At 49.7% G+C, this 21,332-nt stretch overlaps 10 protein-coding genes across 10 annotated transcripts; 6 read left to right on the forward strand and 4 right to left on the reverse strand.

Moving 5' to 3' along the window:
• Positions 1-181: 181 nt before the first annotated feature.
• Positions 182-3,565, reverse strand: N7447_005260 (alanine--tRNA ligase; the record flags this gene model as incomplete). The annotated part of the gene is made up of 6 exons (XM_057229522.1): positions 182-355; positions 454-2,862; positions 2,919-2,954; positions 3,025-3,051; positions 3,115-3,260; positions 3,352-3,565. 6 exons carry the CDS (start codon positions 3,563-3,565, stop codon positions 182-184), a joined length of 3,006 nt encoding a protein of 1,001 aa, XP_057084612.1.
• A 111-nt stretch (positions 3,566-3,676) lies between these two features.
• Positions 3,677-4,274, forward strand: N7447_005261 (uncharacterized protein; the record flags this gene model as incomplete). The annotated part of the gene is made up of 2 exons (XM_057229523.1): positions 3,677-3,773; positions 3,823-4,274. The coding sequence occupies 2 exons, from the start codon at positions 3,677-3,679 to the stop codon at positions 4,272-4,274; spliced, it is 549 nt and encodes a 182-aa protein (XP_057084613.1).
• Positions 4,275-4,617: 343 nt separating this feature from the next.
• hscA (putative Hsp70 chaperone (HscA)) lies at positions 4,618-6,727 on the forward strand (the record flags this gene model as incomplete). Its single annotated transcript, XM_057229524.1, has 5 exons — positions 4,618-4,663; positions 4,719-4,769; positions 4,827-4,953; positions 5,045-5,210; positions 5,270-6,727. 5 exons carry the CDS (start codon positions 4,618-4,620, stop codon positions 6,725-6,727), a joined length of 1,848 nt encoding a protein of 615 aa, XP_057084614.1.
• A 381-nt stretch (positions 6,728-7,108) lies between these two features.
• N7447_005263 (ribosome-recycling factor) lies at positions 7,109-8,010 on the forward strand (the record flags this gene model as incomplete). Its single annotated transcript, XM_057229525.1, has 2 exons — positions 7,109-7,570; positions 7,663-8,010. The coding sequence occupies 2 exons, from the start codon at positions 7,109-7,111 to the stop codon at positions 8,008-8,010; spliced, it is 810 nt and encodes a 269-aa protein (XP_057084615.1).
• A 202-nt stretch (positions 8,011-8,212) lies between these two features.
• Positions 8,213-9,414, reverse strand: N7447_005264 (uncharacterized protein; the record flags this gene model as incomplete). Its single annotated transcript, XM_057229526.1, has 2 exons — positions 8,213-9,177; positions 9,288-9,414. The coding sequence occupies 2 exons, from the start codon at positions 9,412-9,414 to the stop codon at positions 8,213-8,215; spliced, it is 1,092 nt and encodes a 363-aa protein (XP_057084616.1).
• A 197-nt stretch (positions 9,415-9,611) lies between these two features.
• Positions 9,612-9,842, forward strand: N7447_005265 (CDC26 family anaphase-promoting complex subunit; the record flags this gene model as incomplete). Its single annotated transcript, XM_057229527.1, has 1 exon — positions 9,612-9,842. One exon carries the CDS (start codon positions 9,612-9,614, stop codon positions 9,840-9,842), a length of 231 nt encoding a protein of 76 aa, XP_057084617.1.
• Positions 9,843-10,919: 1,077 nt separating this feature from the next.
• On the reverse strand, positions 10,920-13,898 carry N7447_005266 (uncharacterized protein; the record flags this gene model as incomplete). The annotated part of the gene is made up of 8 exons (XM_057229528.1): positions 10,920-11,244; positions 11,314-11,759; positions 11,818-12,371; positions 12,425-12,706; positions 12,761-13,102; positions 13,171-13,680; positions 13,735-13,779; positions 13,844-13,898. 8 exons carry the CDS (start codon positions 13,896-13,898, stop codon positions 10,920-10,922), a joined length of 2,559 nt encoding a protein of 852 aa, XP_057084618.1.
• Positions 13,899-15,388: 1,490 nt separating this feature from the next.
• N7447_005267 (iron-sulfur cluster assembly protein CIA2) lies at positions 15,389-16,058 on the forward strand (the record flags this gene model as incomplete). Its single annotated transcript, XM_057229529.1, has 2 exons — positions 15,389-15,599; positions 15,685-16,058. 2 exons carry the CDS (start codon positions 15,389-15,391, stop codon positions 16,056-16,058), a joined length of 585 nt encoding a protein of 194 aa, XP_057084619.1.
• A 257-nt stretch (positions 16,059-16,315) lies between these two features.
• On the reverse strand, positions 16,316-19,454 carry N7447_005268 (U5 snRNP component Snu114, putative; the record flags this gene model as incomplete). Its single annotated transcript, XM_057229530.1, has 4 exons — positions 16,316-16,878; positions 16,964-19,192; positions 19,248-19,387; positions 19,435-19,454. The coding sequence occupies 4 exons, from the start codon at positions 19,452-19,454 to the stop codon at positions 16,316-16,318; spliced, it is 2,952 nt and encodes a 983-aa protein (XP_057084620.1).
• A 270-nt stretch (positions 19,455-19,724) lies between these two features.
• Positions 19,725-21,171, forward strand: erg10B (acetyl-CoA C-acetyltransferase; the record flags this gene model as incomplete). Its single annotated transcript, XM_057229531.1, has 5 exons — positions 19,725-19,789; positions 19,857-19,906; positions 19,964-20,039; positions 20,097-20,589; positions 20,656-21,171. The coding sequence occupies 5 exons, from the start codon at positions 19,725-19,727 to the stop codon at positions 21,169-21,171; spliced, it is 1,200 nt and encodes a 399-aa protein (XP_057084621.1).
• Between the last annotated feature and the right edge of the window lie 161 nt (positions 21,172-21,332).

Genomic DNA, 21,332 nt, shown 5'->3' on the forward strand with positions numbered 1-21,332 from the left:
TACGTCCTACAGATCTATAGCTCCCAGAATTGCAAGAAATGACTTTGAATCATGGAAATATATCAATTTCATATGGCTTTAGTAACCAGGACTTTTTTTTTTGGATATTTCATAGTGGTTGGCACAGACGTGATATCTTCCCCCGAACAAAAAAAGACTTCACAGAATCCTGTTCTCATATCTAGAGCTTGAACTTACTCAAGTAGTCCGCAGCCAGTGAGATAGCCTCCTCGACCTTGTCAGGATTGGTACCGTTACCAATGGAAGTAGGACCCTTTCCTCCGGCTTTTCCTCCCACGGCGCCAGAGACGACGGCCGCCCATTCGCTTGCGGAAGCACCTTGGTCACTCAGTCCCTGTGTCTAAATCAGCATAAAAATCCAAAATAATAATATTCCACCATTCCTTCCCCTAAGATTCAAGAGGGATAAGACTGATGTATCCTGTTACTCACCTGAGAGATATAACATCCGTGTGAAACACGACCTTGTTCAGAGTCGGCCGCCAAAACATAGACACTCTTGCCCTGCATTTTTGATTTGACATGGTTGAGAGATTCACTGACAGCCTTGGCATTGGCAGAAATCGGAAGCTCGACCACAAGCCACGACTTATCTTGGTTTTCAGGATCCTCGAAATAGGAGTTAATAGTATCGAGTGCTTTCTTCGATTCTAGTTTTTGTTGGGCCTTCTGGCCATCGAGGACCTGCTTATTGATCTTGGCAAAACGTTCACGGAACTTGGCCTTGACGACGGCGGAGATTGCGAGCTGGTTGAGATCCACCTGGACTTGCTTAGCCTCCTGCTCCTTCTTGGAGCCCAAAGGCAATGCATTCAGACGATCAAGGCGCTGTCCGAATTCCTCGGCAACTCTCTGCACCGCATGTGCGTCCTCTCCAGTGACGGCAATAATTCGGCGAATTCCCTTAGCAATGCCACTCTCTTCCAGGATGATCAAATCCTTGATATCGCCTGTCTTCTGGACATGAGTTCCACCACAGAACTCAATGCTGACCTCCTTCCAGCGGGGATCCTTGATATTCTGCAGGATTTCCTCCAATTCCACGCCGACAGAGACAACACGAACAGGATCGGGGTAAGTCTCGCCGAACACGGCCCGAACGCCGGAAATTTGCTGGGCAGTGGCGAGGGGAAGATCTTTGGAGTAAACAGTACAGTTCTGTCGAATATATTCAGTCGCCTTGGCTTCGATCTTCTCGAGCTCGGCGTCAGAGATTGCGCTCTTGTGGGAGAAGTCAAATCGAAGCTTCTCGGCGGCCACCAGGGATCCCTTCTGGTCAATACCATCGCCTAGGATTTCCTTCAAAGCGAAATTCAGGATATGGGTTCCGGTGTGGTTATTCCGAATGGGCCAGCGTCGGAGCTCATCATACTCGCAAATCACAGAATTGCCGACAGTAAATGATCCGTATTTCATGAAGCCGGTGTGGAGAACGTATCCAGCATAAGACTGCACATTGCCAACTTCAAGCTCCGCTTGTCCATCAATGATGATTTTACCTGTATCATATTCCTGGCCACCCTGTTCGGCATAGAAGTTCGTGCAGTCGAGAATGACGCCAAGCTGTGCCCCCTCGGGAATATCGCCAGTGCTATTATGGAAAGTCTTTCCATGGTAGATAGCCTTGACGCGAGAAGTGATGTTACCGCGGCCAAATTTGGGCGAGTCATCAGTTTTTTGCACGTCGTTCATTTTCTCCAGATTGCCTAGATCGTGGACATCAAGCTTGACTGTGTCTTCGGCAGCCTTCTTCTGACCCTTGCTAGCTTCCTTTGCCTTCAAGCGAGCCTCTTCAAACTCGACGTCGTCAATGCGGAGGCCACGTTCCTCGGCCATGATCCGGGTCAGATCAACAGGGAAGCCGAAAGTGTCGTACAGTCTCCAGACATCGGCACCATGGAGCACATCGGTGCCCTTGACCTTGGCCTGCTGGGCGTATTGCTCAAATTGTCGCTCACCTCTATCCAAGGTCTTGGCAAATGACAACTCCTCCTCGTCCAAGATTTCGATGACATCTTGCTGCTTGCGTTTAAGTTCAGGGAACATTTCACCCAATTGATCCACAACGGTGGGCACTAGCTTAGCGAAGAAATTCCCGATATCAACCTGGAAATATTTCCGGGCATACCGAGCTCCTCGGCGCAGGACACGGCGAATGACATAGCCACGGCCCTCGTTGTTGGGAATGACACCATCCGAGATAGCGAACATCAAAGTCCGCACGTGGTCTGCAATAACGCGGTAAGCGGTGTCAATTCCATCGACATCATCTGTGCCAAATTTGCCGCGGTATTCACGGGCTCCAGTGGTATCCTGGATAGCCTGGAAGATCGGAGTGAAGACATCGGTATCGTAGTTGGAAGATTTGTCCTGGAGAATCGACACCAGTCTTTCGAAACCCATTCCGGTGTCAACGTGTTTGTTGGGAAGGGCTCTCAGGGAGCTATCCGGCTCGCGGTTATATTGGATGAAGACGTTGTTCCAGATTTCCAGCACATTTGGGTCGTCCTCATTGACGAGGTGAGCAGCGTTGCGCCCACCGATCCGATCATAGTGCACTTCACTGCAAGGTCCACATGGGCCTTGGTCACCCATTTCCCAAAAGTTGTCTTTCATATCTCCGGGAAGAATGTGAGACTCAGGAACGCCCACCGATTTCCATAGTTCTTTGGCTTCCAGATCTGGTTCCAATCCACCAGCTTCGTTGCCCTCGAAGTAAGTAACGTAGAGGCGTTCGGGGTCCAGGCCGTAGACTTCCGTCAATAGAGTCCACGAATATGTGATAGCTTCTTTCTTGAAGTAGTCGCCGAAACTCCAGTTGCCGAGCATCTCGAAGAAAGTCTAGGCTTCGTCAGTACTTCTTGTGGCGAGGGATAGAAAGGGGATTCAATACTGACATGGTGATAGCTGTCCTTGCCAACATCATCCAGATCCTGTTTCAGGTCAGTCAGTGTACCAAAGCCCCTCCAACAGCCCCTCTAGGGTTTACCAAGGCACACCCACGTTATGTTTTCCACCGGCACGGAGACACTATTCAATCATGTTAGCAACGGTCCCAAGTCGAATATTTCCGTGATGGTGATTATCCAATACCTTTTGCGAATTCGTTGCGCGCTTCATCTTTCCAAACTCCGACGAGGCGTCAACGGTGCCCAGGAAGATGGACTTGAACTGGTTCATTCCCGCATTGGTGAAAAGAAGAGTCGGATCCGACAGAGGAGCGACGGGGGAGGAAGGGACTGTATCCAAGAATAACTTCAAGTCAGTTCATGTCGTTGGCGGGGGTGGAGGGGTAGTGCAAAAAAAAAAGAGAGAATGGGTTCAACGCACCGAATGTATGGCCATTTTGTTTAAAATAATCTAAAAAGGTGTCTCGGACTCGCTGAGCGGTCCATTCCGAACCGAGAGAAGTCATCCTGTCGAATTTGGGAGGGTTGGTTGACTGGGAGTGAACAAAGCGAAGGTAAAAGGGTCTGGGTTGATTTCTGCGAAAGAGATGAGTCAAGGCCCGTTCCCCGTTCGTCACCACCCCAGAAACCCGCATCGAGCAACGAATTGAACTTGACCCCAGTACACCTAGGAGGAATCCAACCACTTATTTTTTTAAAATCACACACTTCCCAATACTCGAGAGAAAGAGAGAGAGAGAGAGGAGATGACGGGTGAGGGAGGTCACGGGAAGAAGCGCCCGGCCCCAGATGACCCCGATGTCGCGCAACCGTTAACGAAGAGATTTGGAGGCCTACGACTAGGTAGGTTGATCTTGAAGGTGTGGAAGTTATCAAGCTAACATATTTCTAGATAATAGCCTGCCAATCTCCGCTCGGGCCCAACCCAAGGGGCATATTCAGCACCAGCATATCCATAACCAGCAGAACCACATTGACCATCACCAATTTAACCAACTTAACCAAGGGCGTTCTTCCCCCGAACCAATGCTCTTGGATGACACCAAGCATACGACTTACATTCACAACCTGGATCAAGAATTAATCGAAGACGACTCTCCTGGTTTGGTCTTTGCACCATTCGCGGAGAAAGTCCTCTCAGTCCCTCAATCCGTCCTATCCGACTCGAAATCCTCGGGAAAAGAACTCGTTCTTTATACGGAACCATCTTCCCTGACGGTGCCCAGGGAAAAAGATAATGTTCGAAAGGCAATTCTTGAATCTCGAGCACGAGCTAGAGGGAAGGTTGAGAAGGATGAAGTTACGGAGAATGAGGATATATACGATCCAATGGATATTGATTAAAGGAATATAGTACGGATGTACAATATGGGTAATTAAGCTAGTGAATTGTATAATTTTGTACCTTTTTCACATATCGACGTGTATAATGTATGTGATAGTACATAGGAGTACATAGTAATACTACGTGCTCATTAAAAGGTACATTTACGTAGGATATGTGTATGTAGTATGTAATATACACGGTATTTGGTAACCGGAAACACGTGACTCACCGCTAAAAAAATTCTGGTTTTTTTTTTTGTGGCACCGACTAAATATGCACTCGGCTTGATAAAAAAATTTCCTCTCTCCCCCACCATCCCTCTTCCCATCCCTCCCTCAAAATCACATATACAAATTCATAATGGCCGATTCTGAGGTTTACGACGGTGCCGTCGGTATCGATCTTGGTGCGTCTTAACACTATCAAATTCGATCGCACAGTTGCTAATTGCCTTTTTATAGGTACCACCTACTCTTGCGTTGCCAACTACGAGGGCACCAATGTCGAGATCAGTACGCTTTTCCCCCAAAATTCGATCTCTCTCTCTCAAATACTGACTGTTTAATCAGTTGCCAACGACCAGGGTAGTTACACTACCCCCTCCTTCGTCTCTTTCACCGACAAGGAGCGTCTGATTGGTGATGCCGCCAAGAACCAGGCCGCCATGAACCCTGCCAACACCGTTTTCGATATCAAGTGAGTACTTGAAGAAAAAATTCGCGCCTATCAATTCGAGATAATGCGCATTCTCCACAATTCCAAATTGGTACTAACTCGAATGGAACAGGCGTCTGATCGGTCGCCGCTTCGATGACCCCATCGTCAAGAAGGATGTTGAGTCCTGGCCCTTCAAGGTCATCGACCAGGGTGGCAACCCCGTTGTCCAGGTCGAGTACCTCAACGAGACCAAGGTCTTCTCCCCCCAGGAGATCTCCTCCATGGTCCTCATGAAGGTATGGCAAACTATATATTTGAAAATTTGTGGGATTGGTTTGCTGACTACTTGAAACAGATGAAGGAGGTTGCTGAGATCAAGCTCGGCAAGAAGGTTGAGAAGGCTGTCATCACCGTGCCCGCCTACTTCAACGACAACCAGCGTCAGGCTACCAAGGACGCCGGTGCCATCGCTGGCCTCAACGTCCTCCGTATTATCAACGAGCCTACTGCTGCCGCTATCGCCTACGGTCTCGGCGCCGGCAAGTCTGAGAAGGAGCGTAACGTCCTCATCTACGATCTCGGTGGTGGTACCTTCGATGTCTCCCTGCTTAACATCCAGGGTGGTGTCTTCACTGTCAAGGCCACCGCTGGTGATACTCACCTTGGTGGTCAGGATTTCGATACTAACCTCCTTGAGCACTTCAAGAAGGAGTTCCAGCGCAAGACTGGCAAGGATATCTCCGGTGATGCTCGTGCTCTCCGTCGTCTCCGCACTGCTTGCGAGCGTGCTAAGCGTACCCTGTCCAACGCTACCCAGACCACCGTCGAGATTGACTCTCTCTTCGACGGTGAGGACCTTAACTCCTCCATCACCCGTGCCCGTTTCGAGGACCTCAACGCCAAGGCCTTCAGCGGCACCCTCGACCCCGTCCAGCAGGTCCTCAAGGACTCTGGCATTCCTAAGAGCAAGGTTGACGAGATCGTCCTTGTTGGTGGTTCCACCCGTATTCCTCGCATCCAGAAGCTCCTGAGCGACTTCTTCGATGGCAAGAAGCTCGAGAAGAGCATCAACCCCGATGAGGCTGTCGCCTACGGTGCCGCCGTCCAGGCTGGTATCCTCTCTGGAAAGGCTACCTCCGCCGAGACCGCTGACCTGCTCCTTCTCGATGTTGTTCCCCTTTCCCTTGGTGTTGCCATGGAGGGTAACATCTTCGCCCCCGTTGTCAACCGTGGCCAGACTGTCCCCACCATCAAGAAGCGCACCTTCACCACTGTTGTCGACAACCAGAGCACTGTCCAGTTCCCCGTCTACCAGGGTGAGCGTACCAACTGTGCTGACAACACCTCCCTGGGCGAGTTCACTCTTGCTCCCCTTCCTCCCATGCGCGCCGGTGAGGCCGCTCTCGAGTGTGTCTTCGAGGTTGATGTCAACGGTATCCTGAAGGTCACCGCCACTGAGAAGACCTCCGGCCGCACCGCCAACATCACCATCTCCAACGCTGTTGGCAAGCTTTCCAGCTCCGAGATCGACCAGATGGTTGACGATGCTGCCAAGTTCAAGTCCTCCGATGAGGCCTTCACCAAGCGCTTCGAGTCCCGCCAGCAGCTCGAGTCTTACATCTCCCGTGTTGAGGAGATCGTCTCCGACCCCAGCATGTCCATGAAGCTCAAGCGCGGCAACAAGGAGCGCATTGAGTCCGCTCTCAGCGACGCCATGGCTCAGCTCGAGGTTGAGGACTCCACCCCCGAGGACCTCAAGAAGAAGGAGCTTGCTCTCAAGCGTCTGATCACCAAGGCCATGGCCACACGGTAAATGCATACATGGGAAGGCATGAACATAGACTTATGGCCAACGAATTTTCCTTTTTCCCGGGACTCTGCTTCTCAGGGAATCTGCACCATGTAGACCTTGGGCAGAGTTGGTCTCTGTCACGCTTTGTTTATGAAGCCGGGCAACTTGGGCGCAGTTTTCTTTTCTTGAAAAGTACGATTTGTTTTGTTTTTTGTAGACGAAGTTCGCCATCTGCAATTTAATGACATTGTGATGATTTCCTCTCAAAAGTAATACTCGATATATTTGGTAGTTCTAATAACGTATGATTTTTGGCCGAGAGGCGGAAAGGCGGGTAACGTGAGATACCTCAGAACCTGTGCGCCTCCACTCTTAAACCCTTCTACATCAATCACTTCCACCATGCAACGCATTGTAACCCAATCAATTCGCTCCTTTAGCCCTCGTCTTGCTGCACGCCCTCAAGGGACTCAGGCGCTCCGACCTTTATGTCTTCTACCCCAAACCCCTCACGCTGTTCCTCTGAACCGGCGTGAGTTTGCCAACTCGCCTGCCCTATACAAGAAGAAGGACAAGGCTAAGAAAGCTTCTGCTTCTACTTCCGAGCCAGAGGAAAGCTCTAGTGCCCCTGCTGAAGATCCCTTTGATCTTTCCCAGTTACACAAAGGTATTTCCACAGCTGTTGCTCGGCTCAAAGATGATCTGTCCAAGCTTCGCGCAGGAGGACGGTTCAATACCGCGGTCCTAGAAAGCTTGAGGGTCCACCTGAGCAAAGAGAGCAAAGACTCAGTTAAATTGGGAGATCTAGCACAGGTTGTGCCCAAGGGAGGACGCATGGTTACTCTGTTGGCGGCCGAAGAGGATGTAAGTTCATGACGCTCGATTTTTCTTTCTTGTTTATTGCAGCATGAGCCTGCAGCTGTCCCTACGAAGCAGTTCTAATAAATTTCGCGTAGCACTTGAAACCTCTGACTTCAGCGATCGTCTCCTCAAACCTCTCCTTAACCCCTCAGCCTGATCCTCACAACGCCCTCCAGCTCAACATTCCTATCCCACCACCTACAAAAGAATCCCGGGACAAGAACATCCAAGCTGCCAAGCAAGCTTTCGAAAAGGCCGCCGGGTTAGTACGTGACTCTAGGGGTGCCATGCACAAACGTCTTCAGGATATGCAGAAGAAGAAACTAGCTCGGCCAGATGACGTGCGCAAAGCTCACGATCAGATGGAGAAGGTTACAGACCAGGGCCAAAAGGAGGTGAAGGATGCATTTGAAGCGGCCAAGAAGACATTGGAGCAGGTATAGGAAGCCCAATTGGCAAGCCAAGGGAAGATTATGAGAAAATTATAGCCTATGGCAATGGGCGTTTGTAATATAAAAATTTGTATATCCAGGTACAGACAAAGGCATAATCGGGGAAGATATGGGAAGAACATAAAAAAAGGAAAATGAACCCGATCAATGAAACAAATATAATACAAATCACTTCTAGCTAGTTCACATATCCTTAGGTGCTCTTGGTCTTAGCGTTGCGGCCAGCAGAGACAAGAGATTCAATCTTGGCCATGAACTGTGCGGTCTTTCCGGTTGTCTGGTAGGTACTGTTGTTCCTGAGGTTCTTCGACACCTCTCCCAATACGGCATGTCCATCTTTCCCGACTTCAGACGCGGGGTAGTTACCCTGAACGAATGTTTCTAAGAGAGACTTGGTGGTCTCTGCGTCGATTGGGCTAAACTCGACATTCCGAGGCTCCACAAGGTCACCCTTGCGCTGTGAAATTCGATCAGCACGAAGCTGAGACAATCGCTTGATCTCTTCCAAAGCCTCAGTTTTCTCATTCTCGCTAGTGAAGAGAACGTTCTGGCCCTTCCACATGCGTCTTCCAAGCTCATAGGGCGGGATATAGCCATTGCCAACACGGCCGCTCAGGCTGGAAAGCTTCTCATAGATGGCAGCCGAGCGCGAGTTCACGTCTGTGGGGATTGAAGGCCAGGTCTGTTTCAAAGTAGAGTAATTGATCTCCTGGGGCTCGTAGCGAATCGGGGTTGGCCGGGATTTGATGATTTGCTCTTCCAGAACTTGGTCGATAGCTGCACCTTCGGCATCTTCGCCATCGTCGTGCTCGGAAGTTCTGGCGCTCCTGCGCGGGCCATTTCGGTTGCCCTTGGCACCCTTGACACCTTTGGCGCCTTTGGCGCCTTTGGCGGAGGGTTTGGGTTTGCGATTTTGGGGTTGATCGCCGCCACGAACGTTGCGTGTTCTAGGGCTGCGGATAATCTTAGACTGCTCTCCACCGCTAGCTCGTGCTGCCGCAAAAGATCTGGCATCAATTACTCGAGGAGGCCGAGATTGATACTGGTTGGTGCGAGCTGGGGGTCCATTGGGGTTGCGAGGTGGGGGGGCGTTGGGATCGCGAGGCTTGTAGGACATAAAATTGCCCGATGAAGGGCGGGTATTGGGTTTAGGCTTGTCTAATGGTCGTGTGTTAGAATTAAAACGTCCAATGGCGCAATTATTTTGAGGCGCAATTGCATAATTGTATTTATCTTGCCCAATGCCTGCTTCCCTTGGATGTACCTACCGGATGGCTTGTCTTGACCTTCGTCGGCCACTGTACGGGTACAGGAGAACTGGCGAGCCGGGGTAGAAAGGCCAATTTTCGCCCGTTCACAGTGCAGCGAAATCTGCCTCAGCTGTGGCCGAAACATCTTGTATTCTGAATGAACCAGGTCGTGTCCCTGGAACGTTTTGGTAGTGAGACTCGATGCTGTTCGCCGTGGAAAGATTGAATGAGGAATTGCAGTCACGTGAGGCACCGCCTTCCTCTGGCCGCCGCTCAAGTAAACACAACCATAGTCAATTTGGAAATCTTCCTTGATTTATTTTGATATTTTTGACTGCCAAAATGCTTCGTCGAAAGCCAACAGCTATTGCTATTACCTCGGAGGATATTGCTGCCTTTGAAGAAGCTAGACTTCGCAAACTGTCTGAAGAAAACAAACACCCAGAACAGCACGCAAAGGCGACCTCCAATGTCAACCTTGACCCCAGCGATGAGTTGAAACCACTTCCAGGTGACAAGGCTAGGATTGTGCGGACACGTGAAGAAAGAATAGGCATTAGTCGACGTGGTTGATTCGACCTCGGGCCCCCATACCCACCGTTGCATGTTGGAATGACTTGCTCCACGCTGCGACACTTCAACATGAGGTACATGACCCAATCGTGATATGCTCGCATGTATTTCTTGATCCCTGAATCGCCTGAATCACTCCTTTGAGTCATGTCATTCACCATTAACAAGAAACAAATAGTGCAGGATCTTTGGCGTTGAAAATATGACACTCGTCACATACATCACACACCACACCCTCGTATGACAGCGAGCGATCGAACAATCATAGAGCGCGGTGTCTTCTAAGCACCATATGATCATGGTCTTGATAGGGCATGGGGTTTGCTCTCCCAATATCTACCAGTACCCTGGCATATCCCACCATTTCTCCTATGGTGACCCATTGGTTAGAACGGTGATTCAACACTACAGAAGCGAAGTGGCGGATTTGGAACATTTCCTTGACAAAGCAGCAGCAATGTGCACTACTTTTTTCATCTCTCGGGCATCTTGACAAAAACCGATGCTCTAAGCGACCTCTCTCTTTTGGCATATTCCGATATTTTTGTTCTGATCAGAGACTGTAGCTTAAAATGGACATAAAGCAACATATTGAAGAGCAAGAACAAACTGAGATTCCCTTCAGTATAGAACAAGTACTATATTACCACCGCTCTACCGAAATGCCCAGCAATCTGAATAGTGTTTTTCCGAAACTGTCAATTCTTCTCTAGATTCAGTCCACCAAAGAGAATCAATTAAAACAAGTTTATGATGTACAGCAGGATTCATGCATCAACTATCATCCCAGCCCGGCTGGTCAGAGACATCTTGATGGTTGACCATCTCTACCCTCTAACTTTCCTCGTCCATGCTTATGCTTCTGGCGGCCGTAACGTAAAAAGAAAACAAAGGAAATATTTCACAAAAGAAAAAAGAAATAGGGAATATAGAGTGGCAATAGCAAAGGTAGAGGTTTCGGATTTCAATGGCAATGGTTGCCTGGGATAGTTCAAGAACCAGCAGCAGAAAGAGGAAGAATCCGGCGACCGAATGGGATAGAATCGAAGTCGTAGATGATATGGGTATTTGTACGTCTCATCCTCGTTGACGCTTAGACATATTGTCCGGGCCAGGATCAACTGAATAATTCCATCGCCGTTTGGTCCCCTGTGGATCGTACACACTCGCAACACTTTGCTGCCATTCTCGTGCTGAAAACACAACTGGAGGTGCTTGGAACTGGGGAGGGGAGAGAGACTGGGTAGACGTGATAGAAGGCACTTTGTTAGGTGTCTCGTACTGGACGGGGTATTGGGGGTTCATAACGCTTTGTACACCCGGTACTGAGGTGTTTATAGGCATCGGCGGGGAGTTTGCGCTGACGGTAGCGGGGTTCACGGAGAAGGCCATGTCCCATTGACTAGATCGAAAGATTAGTAAGAGACCAAGCGGGAGTCGAGTTGTTGGGAGAAGTGGATCATGGACGTACGTGATGATTCGGGTCGGGTCCCATTGGTGTTCATCAACCGAAGCGGCTTCCATGGGATGAGTTGTCGGAGGCTGATGGGGAACCATTCCAAGAGACTGTATCTGAGAAGATGTGTCGGACTTCGAGTCTTCAGCATCAGTCGAAATTGGAGGAGTTACTGGGTTGTAACGCACTCTGGATTGGAGTTGATTCAAGTGTGGATGGTAGTGCGCATCCATAGGTGGACTGGGCTGATAGGGTTCCGAGGGACTCCCGTATGGGAAACTGGGCTTCAAGTCGAAAGGACGATGCATGTCGGCGGAGAAAGCCAGTCTTAATGAATCGATCTGAGCTTGAATTTCAGGCATGGGCCAGGCGGTGGAGCACGTCTCGAGAATTCGCATATGGCGGGTGAAGAATTCACGGGCATCCGAGTTGAACTCAGGGTCGGGGGAGGTAATCGCAATCTGCTCATATTAGAATCGCCTTGCTGCTAAAGACTCCCACGCGTTGTTGAATGCTTACCAGGTGTAGCATCGTACAAGTCAAGATACAATATATGGCAAAATTGATACCTCTTTGCATGTAAAGCAGGCCAGATAGCCCAAACCTTTGCAAGATGGCTTCTTGTAGTCGACAGAGGCTTTTCGCCGAGGAGTAGCACAGTGACATATGGATCTTCCATTCACCACCGGCTGCAAAAGATTGAGAAGCGAACAGTTGAGGGCGATGTAGCATAATAATGGCGAGATGGCAATGAGAATGCATATTGCCCACAAAATGAGATGGAAGCCACGGTGGAGAGCCATCGGTAGGATAATTGACCTGTAGGTCCGGAGGGAGGCTGCGAAGCCAATCTGCGAAAAGCGGGTTGATTCGCACAAATCTGGCATCTGCACCCCAGTCCTTTTGCTTCTTGACTTTGTGATAGATATCTGTAATGATGCGAATGTGATGTGCGTTGCGAATGAAATAGGCGTATTGTCTTGAGCGGTCCATCTCGTAATGATCGAGACCTCTGATATCTGGCGCCGGGCGCATATCCACTGTTTGAGGATCGACCCCGTAATCCGAACGGCCTACTTTGATCAGAAGCTGGTTGATTTTGACAAACCAGGCGGAATAGACTTACCTTGCGGCCCACCAATCATCACCTCAACCACCATGAGAGCCTGCCACACTCTGGTGTGCACCAAGCATTCAATTGGACCGAGTCCACACGGCTTGCCTTCAGCGTGACTGCTGTAATGTTCGTGGATGTCCAAATCTTTCGCCATTGATACAATAGTCTTGACAGTCTGCCACGACCGATAATAGTACCCTTTCTTTGGCAAAGACTCCCGTGCTTTTAGTAGCAGAAGTAATGCCTGGATAGTACTCAGACGTGGTACATCCATAAAGCTAGTTTCGTGCCCTAGGAAATGTCAGCTTTCTAAGATGGCTAGATGAATGTTTAGTGTCGACTCACTATTTGCCAAGGCAAGCCACTGAGCGCCTTCTGAAGGCTCATCAGATAAACGGCCCGCGCATGCAAAAAGGGCCTCGAGAAGAAGGGGGGAGATGGAATGGCGATCATGCTGCCATTGATAATACAGATGGGCACGAGATATGACAGGAACATATGGGTGTATCTCATCAAAGTAGATCTTGAAATAGGCCATTACGTCGTCTTCGGCAGGCATGAGCTCAGGGGGAATTCGAATCGTCGCACCCGATCCGGTTCTGAGAGGTGGTAATTGCTCTTCAGCCTCATCCTGGACAGGGGCGTCGGGCTCAATTCGATCTGTGCGTTGCCTTCTAATGTATGGGGCTATTGAAGGGGGGTGGAGTGTTAGCCAGTAGTCGCGGGAAAATCCGTAGAAGAACAATGTGCCATACCAATCCCACTCTCGTCAATCTTCAACTCCCCAAGTACATCACTAAGGTTTTCTGCATGCTCGTTATCGGCATACATATTCCGATCTGACGATCCCATAGATGGAGTTTGTGGCCCGGGAAACATTTGAGGCTGTTGAAAATTTTGGTGTGGCATTGCCATTTGTGGTGACTGAAGATCGTTGTAGATGCCAGGTTGAGCCTGAGGAGGGACGAATTGGGAATACATGCTCATTTGATCATACGAGGGGATTGTGTTCATGGTGGGTTGACTGTTGTCTCTGTAAACTGGGGGCCCTGGAAATGTATGAGAGCCCTCGTCTGCATTGGAGGGTCCTCCAGTCTCTAGAGTAGACTCGCCCTGGCCATCAGGGAGAAAGTCTCCATCTTGCCCGATGGTCGGAGGCACGCAAACCAGCTTTAGACGAGTGCATGCAGAGCAAGGCCACGTATTTGTCGTAGCTGCGTCGCACTTGATTTTCCTTTTCCGGCAACCGTTACAGGCTCGCATCACTAAATGTCAAGCTTATTAGTTTTTGTTGACTTGCGATGGACAGCTTTCCCTACCCTTCAGCCTCTTGTGTCGGTTGTGCTCATCAACGAATACATAGTCTACACGGATGAGTGATTAGCTGCCAATGCAACATGCAAGAAACAGATGGTCCTCGGGGCATACTTTTTTGGCCTTCTCTCGGGGGGCCCGCTGGGGGCGCAAACGAATAACCTTGCATCCTTGCCCGTTTGATAACAAGTGGCGGGTTTGGAAAACGGTGTAAAGTACGACGGTAGAGATAACTCAAGCTGGGACTATCAGGGTATCAAGGGAATAAAAAGTCCGTACTGGGTCTATCCACAAGGACCTGCCTCGGGAATTTGCCGCGAGTGATCCAACTGCGCCGTGAGAGACGAACTCCAGGTTGTCCTAAGGATGCGATCGACTTGCCGAGGCTCCGCAGAAATTGATCGGCAGAAGTCACAAAAGACCCGAGACGTAATGTTTTGTGAGGTAGTTGGAAGATTTGCGCTCTCGGCAAACCGAATGCAATATATATCGAAGCGCGCGAGGCTTGACACCGAGATAAAATCAGGTTGTCTTGGGGCTCGAATGTAGGTGAATAAATAGTTTGCTGCAACAAGCGCAGGGTCCAATTAGCGTCCCACACACACACATATATAATCCAGATCAAATATCACACGGAACACCGAGGTGCTTACAATTGTAAAAGGAGTTTCCGGTGCATATCCTTCGATACTAATGTAGAGTACTCCACATTCGAATTAATGAGCCTGGCGCATTGCATCTCAATTGGGGAATGGAAGAAGCGAGCATTAGGAAGAACACGCAAGTGGAGACATAATAGGAACGGGCGAATAAGCTCCTTGAGACAAGAGAAAGGAGGGGAAAATTAGAGCTGTGAGAAAGAGAGAGAGGGAAAGAGAACAGAAGCAGAGGGGTGAGAGGTACGAATGCCAAGTGTGGGAGAGGATCCAATAGCGCGCCTCCGCTGTGGATTTTCCCAGGGTGGAGGGGCGGGTGATTTTCTTATGACCTACATATATTGTAGGAAGATCCGATATTTGATTTATGGAATAATAGGAAATATTATTCCGGCCTATACACATAAAGTAGAGGGATATTTCCCCTGATATTACCTTGAATCAACGCTTCACCTTGCTTATGGAGATTATTGTAATGATTATAAATGTACATAGAATCATATACCTTGGCATGCAATGCCACATAGAAAAGGCAAATAATCCCAAGTATATAAACACAGATTCTAAATATTAAAAAGACACCAAATCTGAAACAAAAAAAGACACGTTCTGTGAAACCATGAAAATAGGCCAAAATTGCCGGGGACACTTCGGACAAAACATGATTTAAAAGCCATCGGCTCGTCGATCATCCCGAGTGGCTGAAATTGTCAGGGGAATTCCGTACAATATAGAACGTTAGTCCTATTATTAGGGGATATGTTAAGATGCTATCAATATCATTAGGGGGATATACTCACCCATTCCCCAAAGTTCTCTAGAGTAATTAGTCAAACTCCAAGAAATCATATATTAAACCCACGATTAAAGACAATGTACTTACCGAGGGCTGGCACGTGAGCCTGATAAGCGTTATCAGCAATTTCCCCCCCCCACCTTAACTCTACCTTCGACCTTGACCACACTCTTGACTCTACCAGATCCTTGCACCCCCTACTTCATCATGGCGGAAATGCAAAATTCAAACCCCACGATCATCAATGCAGCTGATCTCCCCACACGTCTGCGACCGACCGCCACTCGCAAGTCCGAATATGGTGGTATCTTCACATCGGCCCTGCCGCTCGCCCCAGTAGACTTCGATAGTGCCCCGTCATCTGACTCGGAGGATGACAACCTGATGGAGGAGCCTATTGATGAGCAAGAAATCTATGGTAAGACTCTTTCGGACACATGTCTTCAAAAAAAAAGCCCTATCCCTAGAGATGATTGCATAGCTTAGTCAACTAACACAACCAGATCTCATCTCGACAATCTCCGACCCGGAACACCCCATCTCGCTCGGTGAATTAGCCGTGGTCTCTCTCCCCGATATCACAATCAAGCCAACCCTTCCAGACGTCCTTGATTCGCCTTTACAAACTGTCACCGTGCTTATCACGCCCACAATCACCCACTGCAGTCTGGCAACCGTCATCGGTCTCGGCGTCCGCGTTCGTTTGGAACAGTCTCTCCCGTCACGGTTCAGGATGGATGTACGTATTAAGGAAGGTACACACAGCACCGGAGATGAAGTCAACAAGCAGCTCGCCGATAAGGAGCGGGTTGCCGCGGCCTTGGAGAATGGTGCGTTGATGGGGGTCATTGCCAAGATGATGGAGACTTGCCGCTGAAATTTTAAATCCCCCTTTGTACTATAAGCGGGGTCTGATTGCATTGGTGCAATGACGACCCATCACCCGGCAAATAGACCAGGCCCTCTAGTGTGACGACCGCCTACGACGAATGACTTTAGATTTTGAATGACTTGCATTGGAATGAGTATTAGAAGTATGTATGAACTTTGTTACTAATAAGATTGTTGAACACCGGAAGCACTCCCCCTCCCCGTAGCCAATCCTATTTTTTAAGTAGTGAAATTTTCTTCAGATCATGAATCCAACACACCACTTTCCTTCAATCCCTTCCAAAGCTCCGGCTCCAAAAACTTGCTCACAGTAACATCTTCGGCCAGACCCTTGCGCCTCCGTGTCTTCAAGACAAAGTCCCGGGCAGTGGCCATGGCAGGGGCCATCTCTAGGGGCTTAAGTTTGATATCACGGTCTAGTGGATCACCAGGAACCACGCTCCACTTATCGAACGCAAGGTTTACCATAGCCTGACCTTGTGTGTGAATTCGGAGATCGGTCTCAAATCCAAACGAGTCAATCACGGGGATCAATCCACGTACAGAGTAAAGAGGTGTTCCCGCAATAGGACCGTCTGACAGGACGTGACCTCTTCGGCGAGACAAGACTGTGTATACCGAGGCCACGGCGTCTGCAGGTCCTGTCATTGTGCAAGAATAGATCGGCTCCATGAGACGTGGGGACGCCATGAGGAAGGAGGAGTAAACAGCTCGGCGGGCTGTGGGGATAATCTGGCCTCCACCGCGGTAGATAGCCTGATCGGCCAGGGAGACGTCTGTGAGCCTGAACTTTGTGTTTCGAATGGCTAACCTTCAATTAGTGTCACATTCATCATTTTCACCGAGACTACAAGATCACTGGCGAATGAGGGGAGGGAAGTCAAAACTTACGTTCTTCACAAAGAGGGCCTTCCCGTGTACCCCAGCTGAAGCCTTGAGTGATAGAATCCCTGACAGTACCGAGAAGTTTCTTATCCACTTGAGAGGGTAAAGTGTCATCTTGCAGTATATTGGGACCCATTTCATCCGGGCCAAACGCCCAGATGCTTCGGGCGGCAAGCTTATCCCAGTCGTAATTGTCCTCGAAGTATCGAGCGACCTTCCGAATGGGATCCTTGATACTGACTTTACCGCTTTCAATATCTTCTGCAATCCCATCATCTAGAGGCTCCGCAATCATCGTGATCTTATTCTTCTTATTCGGAGTGATCGAGTAACACATGATGGCTGAGGTTTCCACCACAGTCTCACAGAAGCGTGTAACGGGGTCAGATACCTTGATCTCCATCTCTGAATATAGTTTCCGGAGATCATGGAGCACACAGTCCATGTAAAGCTCGCCAGTTCCTAGAACCACATGCTCACCGGACTCCTCAACCTTGGTTGAGATGAGGGGGTAGCTCTTATTGATTTTCCGCAATCCATCCAACATCTTGGGAAGTTCTGATGGATTGACCGGCTCAACAGCGACCTTAAACACTGATTCGGTCATGTGCCGAATTGGGCGGAAGATGTACGCCTCCTCGTCATCTTCGAGCTTCAGGGGCACCAGCGTCGCAGTTTTGACAATAGAGTTGTCGACACCACCCAAAAGAACCCAGTTTCCGGCGGGGACACCGGTGGTCGGGATGTTGTAACGCGTTTCCGCAATCCACGTGTCGGAGATGGTTGCTACTACCATGTCTTCCTCATCTTCCGGCGTGTAGCCCTCACCGAGGACACGGACCTGCTGACCAGGCCGCGCTGTGCCACTCATAATTCTTCCAAACGAGTAAAAGCTTTTAGCATCGGTACTGCTGAAGAGTTTGGTGACATGGATAACCAGAGGTCCGTCTTGGTTACAAGCGAGCATTGAGGCCCCAACATTGGTATCCAAAGGCCCAGTGTAGTATCGCTCCAATGCCCTCTCGGCGCCTTCCACCGGGGAAGGAACATGCTGAACAACCATGTCCACAAAGCCGGTGGCGGGTCCAAAGAAGTTTTCGCAGACCAGACTGAGCAGCTCCTTGGCATCGGTCTTCAGCTGAGATGGCTTCAGATTGACGCCGACGCTAGCTAGAGTCTGTTTCAAATCCTCGGGGCTTTCGCTCAGTGTGTGAGAGTAGAGCTTATAAATCGGCTCCAAGACAAACTTGACAAATGATCGCTTTGCGTTCTCCTCCACTCCTTTGCGAGTGAACTTTCGGCTCTGGGGATTGTAGAAGACGTCACCCCAAAGTCGCGTAGCAAATTGTGTCGAGTCCAGGCTCGGGTAAGTGTCTGCGTACATCCGGGCAAATGACTGCAATGTAAAGCACCAGTTCATCGAGCTTGATGCGAATGCAACATTGCCCTTCTCGGGACTCAGTCGTCGTCGCTCGCCTTGTCCGGGTAAAATGTTCTCGATAATCGTATTCACCTCCTCGATCACATGCTTCAGTTTGAAATAGGCATCATTGGGAGGAAGCTTGAGCTCAAGAATGAGTCGATCCATCTTGTTAACGACCAAGGTCAAGGGGAGATCCTCCAATACTGCATGCTTGATAATTTGCTCAGTATTCGCCTGAACACCTTCGACAACATCAACGACCAGTACCACACCATCAGCTAGGCGGATAGAGGCAGCCACCTCATCAACAAAATTCACATGCCCGGGGGTATCAAGGAGGTTGAGCAGGTGAGATTTGCCTTTAGTGCTTGGAAGAACGAGGGTCATCGGTGCCGACTTGATTGAGACACCGCGCTCTCTCTCTAGGAAATGGACATCGGTGTATCGCAATTGTTCTTCTCTCTTCCGTCCTGTGCGCTTCTCTAGCCGCTCTGTTAGGTCGTGTGTCTGTTTGACCAGCATATCCATGAAAGCAGTCTTTCCATGGTGCAAGTGACCAACGATCGCAACATTCCTTGTCTGTGCTGGGAAGTTCAAGAGATCAGACATGAACTCTCGAGAGAAGTGTACGGGTGGGAGTTCGGTCTCTGCGATCGCAAATTTCTTCTGCTGGACGGGGGCAATGATGGGCTCCGATAATGGCTGCGCATCTTCCTCCTGGACCATGGTTTCGACATCCTCGCCGTAAACTTGTTGTGCGCTGGGGTAGTATTGCTTGTCTTCGTGTAATATGACCGCATTGGAAGGTCCTTCTGGAGATGCGAAATTAGCGAGGTTGCAGATTGCGAATCAGGCATATCAACATACCATCGACTTCCATCAATTGTAGGTCATTTACTTCCTCTTCTTCTTCATCATCGAAAGCCTCATCGAACTTGAAGGCTTGTGGCTGTACATTTTCATGGTGCTCCTCGTCGGATTCGGCATCGCCGATGTAGTTACCGAACCTACGTACAATTAGTAAGATCGTGGATGTAGGGCTAAAGAAACATACTCATCATAGAGGTCATCCATAATGAATGGAGAACGTGAATGTGTGAAGGGAAAAAAAAAGAGGGACCGTAGCTCCAGACGCGTGATGCTGGAGAAGTTGAGGATCTCAACTTTCACTTGGTCCGTGCGTCCTTTCGGAGTACTCGTGCCTACACCGTACAGCTCCTCACTCTCCACCGTACAATTTACTCTTATAGATGCCCCTCCCTCTTTGATCTCTTGTCTCCTTTCTCTTCTGTATATTCTCCCTTTTCTTCTCTACTTCCATAACCGTTCTCTTTTTTTGCCAAAATGTCTTCTCTTCCTCCCGTCTACATTGTTTCTTCTGCCCGTACTCCCGTGGGCTCTTTCCTGGGGTGAGCATTCACGGATTCTTCTGTTTTTTTTTACCCCTGGAACCTTATCTGACATTGGTTACTATAGATCTCTCTCCAGCTTGACTGCTCCCCAGCTTGGTGCACATGCCATTAAGGGTACGACATATCACCCAAACTATACCACCCATCTTCAATACTAATAGTAATTTGTAGCGGCCGTCGAGCGGGCTGAGGGCATCAATGCCTCTGATGTCGAGGAGGTTTTCTTTGGTAACGTCTTGTCTGCTGGGTAAGTTATCTTTGCTACGTCTTATACCACAATTGAGACTGACCTGTCTTCGTTTAGTGTTGGACAGAACCCCGCCAGACAATGCGCCATTGGTGCTGGCCTGAACGAGTCTACCGTTTGCACCACTGTTAACAAGGTCTGCGCTTCTGGACTGAAGGCCATCATTCTCGGTGCCCAGACTATCATGACCGGAAACGCCGATATTGTTGTCGCTGGTGGAACTGAGTCCATGTCCAACACCCCTCACTACCTGCAAACCTCTCGCAGCGGTACCAAGTTTGGCAACCAGACTCTGGTTGACGGTATCCAGAAGGATGGTTTGACCGATGCCTACGGCAAGCAGGATCTTATGGGTGTTGCTGCCGAGGAGTGCGCCGAGGAGCACGGCTTCAACCGTGCCCAGCAGGATGACTATGCTATCCGCAGCTACGAGAAGGCCCAGGCTGCCCAGAAGGCCGGTGCTTTCGACAGCGAGATTGCCCCCATTGAGATCCCTGGCTTCCGTGGCAAGCCCGGTGTGACCATTTCCCAGGATGATGAGCCCAAGAACGTGAGTACCTCTGGTTTCTGCGGTGGATTATTGTGGATTTGACTAACCATTCCTCTCGGTTTATAGCTCAACCCTGAGAAGCTCCGCGCCATGAAGCCCGCCTTTATTCCCGGCACTGGAACCGTGACCGCCCCCAACTCTTCGCCCCTAAACGACGGTTCCGCTGCCGTTGTCTTGGTTTCCGAGGCCAAGGTGAAAGAGCTCGGCCTCAAGCCTATTGCGAAGATCCTGGGTTGGGGTGACGCTGCGCACAAGCCCAGCAAGTTCACCACTGCTCCTGCTCTGGCTATCCCCAAGGCTCTCAAGCACGCTGGTGTGACCCAGGACTCCATCGATGCCTTTGAGATCAACGAGGCCTTCAGTGTTGTGGCTCTTGCCAATCTGAAGCTCCTCGGTCTCTCCGAGGACAAGGTCAACATCCACGGTGGTGCGGTCGCCATTGGACACCCTCTCGGTGCCAGTGGTGCCCGTATTGTGTCCACCTTGCTCGGTGTCTTGAGCGCCAAGGGCGGCAAGCTTGGCTGCGTCGGCATCTGTAACGGTGGTGGCGGTGCTAGTGCCCTGGTGCTTGAGTCCATTTAAAGATAAACTCTGTTAACGAAAAACGGAGATGTGAAACGACCTTTGTTCTTTGCATATGAAATACCAAGTTCATTTTTGACGGGGAAGGTACTTGGTTCTCTGCAGACATACCCCATTCTGCGGCAACGAAAATTCGCAGTATCAGTACCATTTCTCGGTAT

This window comes from Penicillium robsamsonii, assembly GCF_028829455.1.
Source record: "Penicillium robsamsonii strain IBT 29466 chromosome Unknown utg000003l_segment0_segment0, whole genome shotgun sequence".
Lineage (NCBI taxonomy): Eukaryota > Fungi > Ascomycota > Eurotiomycetes > Eurotiales > Aspergillaceae > Penicillium > Penicillium robsamsonii.